This window comes from Frankliniella occidentalis, unplaced genomic scaffold (assembly GCF_000697945.3).
Source record: "Frankliniella occidentalis isolate FOCC.00 unplaced genomic scaffold, Focc_3.1 Scaffold184, whole genome shotgun sequence".
NCBI lineage: Eukaryota > Metazoa > Arthropoda > Insecta > Thysanoptera > Thripidae > Frankliniella > Frankliniella occidentalis.
Window position 1 is genome coordinate 433,101 of NW_026267310.1, and position 6,841 is coordinate 439,941.

Here is a 6,841-nt window from a genome sequence, read left to right on the forward strand (position 1 = left end):
GGGGGGGCAATAACCCGCCTTGGTTGTATATTTCGGCTAATCCTCTCATGGTCCTGGCTTACACCGTCAGTCACGGGGGTAAACTAGAAAAGGTCAGTTGAGTGCACTGCCCATATGTTTTCGGATGATCGTCCTTCAGTCAGAGGATGTAAAAGGCGCCCGCGGTGGAGGAGGGGGGGGGGGCTGACTGGGATGGGACCTGGACCTAAATGGCTGGCTTATCTGTCCGGCCATCGAATCGACCGCGACACATGCAGGTACGGGGGAATATGGGGGGAAGTGGTAGAGGGGGGAGGGGCAAAGCGCGCCAAACGTATCGCATTGGTGTCGTCGGTTCGTCTGGGGGAGCGTCCAGGACTGCTGGGTCCTGGCAGGACAGGGCCCGTATCGGCCTGGACTCATATGCCAAGGCGGGCCGGACGGGCTGGGCAGCGCGACCCCACGCGGCCCCGGTCACAGCCGGTCACCGGTGCCCTGCCCCAAAATAAAGAAGAACCCGGGTCGGGAACAAGGCCACATACCGCATTGACCATGTGGGAAAGAGTGAGTTGGGACAATGTCACGCGTTTATCCGACGGCCTTGTACAGCGACACGATTTAACCAAGTCCACCACCGGCCCCCTCCACCCGCACCTCCCTGCACGAACCCTAGGCAGGACCGAGGGGTCGACAACTCGCGTTTTCCTGTGTGCAAAGTTTGACGAACTCCGCGCGTACCGGGTGTGAACTCCCTGTACCCCGACTACTCCGACTGGTTTTCGGGTGAAATTCGGCCGCTCTCCGGTTCTACTCCGGTTGTTCACCATAACATTTGTCAGGTTTATGACACAAATTTCTGCGGATTTGCCTACTCGGTCCATCCGTGAGGCTCCTAAAGTAAGCATACCCGCAAAACTGTTGTGTCGTAGCCCTGCCTCCGCTACTCCATGCACTCTTCTGTGTACACTCTTACTTCAGCCGAGTTGCCCACCCCTTAAAAACTCCTCCATTGCCAATTTGTCAAATATTTATCTTTAAAATATTACTGCCTCCTGGGCGGCATGCCTCTGCACCATCATGGTCGAGCTATTGGCTTTATAATTACGTTTGCATGAATCGAAAAATTGGCGGCCACAGGCCACAGCCGTTTAGACAGACTGTCCCTTCGTCTAGTCCTCTGCTCGGATGGATCACGTCTGCCGCATAATGCGACATCGACACCCTTGATCCAGTAGTCACCAAAGAGCCCGTGATCGTTCGACTTTGGCGAGATTGGCGGCCCGGCCCCCACCGCTCGGAATGGGATCTATATCGGCGTGCGGGGCGCAGCGGGGCCCGGCGTAGCGTGGCGTGGCGTGGCGTGGCGTGGCGTGGCGTGGCGTGGCGTGGCGTGGCGAGGTCCGACTGGACCGGGCTGTCAGCGTGCATCTTCACAGGTATATAAAAGAGCAGTTCCCTGAAGGTGGGCACACTTTCCTCTCCTTTGCACTCCACCACAGATACCCTCCCGACACCACTTCAAGATGATCGCCAAGGTAAGGATGCAAAATGAACGGCTAGCCCAATAGTCAAAAAGCTGCATCTATTTGTTTGTCTTTTTAAGTAGCCACTCTAAATCACCGAAATGACTTCACCCCCATCGTCTTGCAGGTATTCGTAGCCGTGTGCGTCCTGGCGACGGTGTCAGCCCAGCAGCAGCGCTACCCGCAGATCCTCAAGCTGAGCAGCGACGTGGGCGCGGACGGTCAGTTCCAGTACGCGTACCAGACGGAGGACGGCATCAGCGCCGAGGCCCGCGGCTCGCTCGTCGGCGGCAGCGCTCGCAGCAGCCAGGACTCCGACGGCCCCGCCACCTCCGTGACCGGCCAGTACTCGTACACGGGCCCCGACGGCCAGGTGTACACCGTCTCGTACGTGGCCGACGAGAACGGCTACCGGGCATCCGGCGCCCACCTGCCCCAGCCCCACCCCATCCCCGAGGCCATCCAGAAGTCCCTGCAGGTCACCTCCCAGTCCAGCTTCCAGGCCCAGCCCCAGGCCTCCAGCTTCCAGCGTTCACAGACCTTCACCTCCTTCCAGCAGCCCAAGGCCTTCGGCTTTCCGGCTCGCCGCTTCTAAGTCAGCACCATGCGCGCACCCCGTCTGTGATATAATTACTTAATAAACAAACTCCACTTTTTCAAAACACATTTATTGTATGTGGCCCCGCCAAGGCTCTTTCGGCCGAACCGTCCCAACGTGCGCGTTCGCCTTGAGTCCTCACAGCCTGACCGACAACCGATAGCCACTTGTCGTGCACATATGTGAGTTCTATTGCCTATAGCCCCGGCGTAGCGCACTGGACTCTGAGAGGAAGGAGAAAGGGGAGGAGCAGAGAGGGGGATAGTCCGAATCGGAATAGGCTTCTCTGTGGAGCTGGAGGTCAACGGGAGCGGTAGCTAGACCCGGCCGCGCCCTGATCCTCTTGTTTATCGCTGCGTGGTGGTAGCAGGTACCGGCGGATGCGTAGTATATATGACATTTCGGACCGAACGCGGAAGAGGAGCTGTGTGTTGGCTGCGTGTGCGGCCAGTGGTCCCGCCGGGGAAAAGAGTAAACCGGTGCGTGGGTCTTGAAATAAAAATAAATAAACACTGGATGCGTGCTTCTTCGGTAAAATTACGAGAAGTGAGAGAGGATATCTGGCCAGAGCCAGGGCAACTCGCGAACAGAAAGCGACCTCCCGCTGTTTCGCCCTGTCTGGTAATTTACTCGACCCCTATCCAGCGGAATGCCCCCCCCCCCCTTCCCCCCATGGGCTATTGTTGCGGACAAATGTCGCCTGCCTACTAATATGCCGCAATGCCTCCAGCACGAGCGTGTAAATGTTGACCAGTGGGCAGGCGTAGATGCATCTCGCACCACAGAGGTGAATTCCTGGGAATTTCTACTTCCCTTTTGTCGCACACCCGAGCACTCGGGCGCCCTCCAGTGCCGAAGCGCCTGCAAAGTGCGGATAGGCAACCCCGCAACGCAGCGTTGTAAGCCGGGCTGGCCTATCCGAAGGCGCTCGGGCGGGCGAGGTAGCTAACTGGAGCGGCGCTGGCTGGCTGGCACAGCTGAGCTCGCACTACTCGCTGAAAGGGGTAGGTGAGGTGCACACACTTAAGGGGTGGGCTCAGGACGCACCAAGCCAAGGGCTGACTGGTTTCCTTCCTGTCAAACGACGTAAAATTCGGCATCGCCTTTACGCCCATTTCTTCGGGAAAGCACCTTTGCTGTCGCTTCCGACCATCTTCTTCTCGGGGCCAAGGTCATCACGAAGCCGGGGAGGGGAAGGTCTGCGGCCGGAGCCGGGCCGGTCCGGTCCCGGGCTGCAAGTATACCCCAGCCATCAACGAAAGTCGATCGACGTCAAATCGACGTCGACGCAGTCGACGTCGCTCTGAAAACGAGGGGAGACTGGCGGGTGCGAACCACCAGTCGAGGACTGCTCTGCTTGCGGCAGCGGCACACGCTTCCAGCTGGCTGCTGCGACTTCAACTTCAACTTCAATGAGGGTTGACGCCTCCTTAATGCACTTTAACACCCCGATGGAGCGACCCTTTGCAGCAGACTTCTTCGGGGGCTCGAGGGACTCCGGCTCCAGTGAGAGCCGCGCTGACCGACCTGCAGGGACCACGGTCCCGACGGTCTAACAGCGGTCAGCAAAGACACCCGGACCCCCTGCTGCAGACGCTTCCCGGCTCCGAGCGGACCCAAGGTGGCCATGCAGCAGGACGCGCCGCTTCTCCAGAGACTCCAGAGCCCGGCGGCCCCTGCAGCGCCGGGTTGGTTGGGATGTCACACTCCTCATTATTTGAACAAGGCCGTTCCACTCCTGTGTCTGTGGCTCCCGCTGTCGCGGCGCGGAGCGGCGAGGAGAGGTCGAATCTCGTCCGACGAGTCGGCTCCGTCGGCTCCTCTGCTCCTCCGGCCGGCCGGCCGGTCCGCGGCTGCCCCCGCCCCCGCGCACCCCCTTTCAATGCCCCCCCGTGTCATGTTGGAGTGGTTTCCGCCCGTCGCGACATTGTATGCGGTGCGGAGGGGCCGGGGGCCAGCGCTGTACATGCAGGGCCAGGACGGGCGGCGGCGCCCCGCCTGCGCAGGGATGCGCACCTCTGCGCTCCCGCTGGGCTGCTGCGCGTCGGGCGGCTGGAAAACTACTCGCGGGCGTAATTTAGCGAATTTGCTCACGGGAGGTTCATGAACTGTTTGCCGCAGCTTCATGAGCTGCGCGCGGCCCTACTCGCCGCGCCCTTCCTGTGCGAGCCGGGGGAGACGCTCTGCTCTGCGCCGCCGGTGGAGTCGCCGCAGCCTCTCCCAGCCCCTCGCCGCCCATGATGGATGTGACCGTACCCGAGAACACGAAAACCGATTCCAGCTTTGGATACCAAACCTCTAGAGCCGTGCCCTGACGCAACCCAGCCGACGCGTGACCCTGCCCGCTGCCCGCGTGCCCGCCCGGCCCATAGCTCCGCACAGATGGCGTGAACGACCGCCCGGATTGTTACGACTTTCTCATCTCCGCGATCTGGTCCTTTTTCTTTTGATGCTTTTGCCCAGCAGGCGGACTCCACATTTCGGAATACTACGTTTTTACGGGTTGGAATTGGGAAAAGAAAGAAAGAGCAAGAGGCAGGGGGTTTGTAGTAAGTAGAGTAATAAGGGTCGACCGAAAATTGGGGGTGGGTGGGGTGTAGAGCAAGTTGCCCAAATACCAGGTGGATGACTCACGCCGCGCACTTGTCTGGTTATTCTGTACGGCATGCACGCGTGCGGGCGGGTTTAGCCTATCCCTGCTGCCCGTGCACGGCTCCTTTCGGACCCGTGCGAATAGGCAACCCGCCCGCCCGCGTGCATGCGGTACAGTACGACTGCGAAAGTCTTCCGCGTGAGTCAGCCACCTGGTACAGGAGTTTTGTAGCTCAAATTTCCTACCTTTCAAGCGACCATCTAGAGGGCCGGTAGATGGGCCGGTCGCCCCCCCCCCTCCCTCCTTCCCTAAATACGCGTCTGGCAAGAGGGCTTCATCCTCCTAGACGAGCTGCGAGTCGCTCCGCTTCACCAACCTTTGCAGGACCGGCGGCAGAAATCGGCTGAAAGCTTTAATTAAACGGACAAGTTTACAATGGGGTCTTACGGTCACTCAAGTCAAGTTAATAAGCGGCAGCCCGCGAGGGGGTTTCATGTTGCTGTTGCACTAACACACACAGTCCATACACCCGCAGGACCAGCAGGACCAAAACGAAGCATCTGGTCGTGCTGAAGTTGGCCGTTTACAAACCCAATTCATTGAATCCAGAGCAGGCTATTATTGGCGAGCGGGGGGGGGGGGGGGGGGGGGGGGGGGGGGGCAGTACGCGGGATACACATCTCCGCGTATCGACATCCAGATTCCAGGAATATTCCGCCAAACTAAATGGCTCAATTTACCTGCTAAAACAATTAAACATCATTTCCGCGTGTTTACCTTTTTGCACCTCTCCTTTGCTCAACAAGGCGACACGCGCGCACGCGTGCGAGCCAGGCCCAGGCTGGCTGCTGTAGGCTGCCGTGCTGCTCATCTTCAGTTCTCAGATGGGGGCGGGGCGGGGCGGGGCTTGCCGGCTGTGCTTTTATTTTGTGATGCGCCGCCTGCGCCGCCGGGTGGGAGGACCGCGCCGGCCGCGCGCCCGACCCAGCCTATCTGGCCTAGTATATAAGGGGAAGTCCCCGTCAGATTTGGCACCAGTCGCTCAGTGCTCTTCTCTCCTCCACACACCCGGGACTTCCCTCCGCCGGCGCAGACATGATGAAGCTCGCGGTAAGCAGGGTGCTGTGGCGAGTGCGTCGCGTGTGAGGTGTGAAGCGGTAAAGTGTGACAACAGTGACTAAGAAATTGTGTGTGTGTGTGTGTGTGTGGCAGGTCGTTGCAACCATGCTGGTGGCAGTGGCCTACGCCCAGCTACCCCAGCAGCCCATCCCCATCCTGAGGCTCGAGTCCCAAATTCAACCCGACGGCAAATTCCAGTACTTGTAAGTAGCCACGACGAAAACGAGACGGCAATATTTTCTTGTTCTCTCGACTCGGTTTTGGGTGGACCCGGGAGGAGCGGCAGTGCGGCGTCCTTGACCGGCACTGCCGGAGACGGTCCGACCGGATCCGGCCTTGGGAGCCGTCTGTCAAGGCCGCATGACGCCGGGCCGCGAAGACGGGCCTAAACGCGCGGTCTTTTTCGCTTCCAGGTACGAGACGGGTAATGGCATCCAGGCCCAGGCCATCGGCGACCAGAAGCCCGCCGGCCGCGACGGCCCCATCCAATCCGTGCAGGGCCAGTACGCCTACACGGCTGACGACGGCACCCCGGTCCAGATCTCCTACATTGCCGACGAGAACGGCTACCAGCCCCAGGGAGCCATCCTGCCCACGCCTCCCCCAATCCCCGAGGCCATCCTGCGCTCCCTGGAGTTCAACGCCCGCAATGGTCCTCAGCGGAGGAAGTGAACGGCTCGACTCGCGCCTTAGACAATAAGCCCTTCCCCCATAGACATTCTATTCTATTGAATATGGCCTTCCTGTTTTCGGGCTCTGTGAGTCCACCTACCTAGTGTACATACGTGAAAGCAAAAAAATAAAAATAAATATATATACATAGACAACTGCTGCTTTGGAGTATCTGCGCCTTTGATCTCTTCAGTGAGAGTGCTTGAAAGAGTGCCACACATCCTCTACTCACACAAAGCTAAAAGGGATCTTGAGAAGTATGCTGTCTAAATTCTGCTAATTTCACATATGGGTTTGGGTTCAAGATCATTTACACATTGGAGTATTCATAAACACTTTACTTAGTAGACGCTCTGC

General features: G+C 59.1%; 2 protein-coding genes across 4 annotated transcripts in view; both read left to right on the forward strand.

The window, feature by feature from the left end:
* Positions 1-1,362: 1,362 nt before the first annotated feature.
* On the forward strand, positions 1,363-2,164 carry LOC113203754 (endocuticle structural glycoprotein SgAbd-2-like). The gene is made up of 2 exons (XM_026418597.2): positions 1,363-1,514; positions 1,630-2,164. Exons 1-2 carry the CDS (start codon positions 1,503-1,505, stop codon positions 2,095-2,097), a joined length of 480 nt encoding a protein of 159 aa, XP_026274382.1. The 5' UTR covers positions 1,363-1,502; the 3' UTR covers positions 2,098-2,164.
* Positions 2,165-5,636: 3,472 nt separating this feature from the next.
* The window catches only part of LOC113203722 (endocuticle structural glycoprotein SgAbd-2-like), an 11,810-nt gene continuing 10,605 nt past the window's right edge, over positions 5,637-6,841 (forward strand). Inside the window, exons 1-3 of one of the 3 annotated variants that reach the window (XM_052272019.1) lie at positions 5,637-5,803; positions 5,906-6,015; positions 6,226-6,639. In XM_052272019.1, the coding sequence (XP_052127979.1) occupies positions 5,789-5,803; positions 5,906-6,015; positions 6,226-6,484 (384 nt within the window). In that variant the 5' untranslated portion in view covers positions 5,637-5,788 and the 3' untranslated portion in view covers positions 6,485-6,639. Of the gene's footprint in view, positions 5,804-5,905; positions 6,016-6,225; positions 6,640-6,841 lie in introns of those variants that run through there. The other 2 variants (XM_052272020.1, XM_026418537.2) reach the window with 2 other exon arrangements.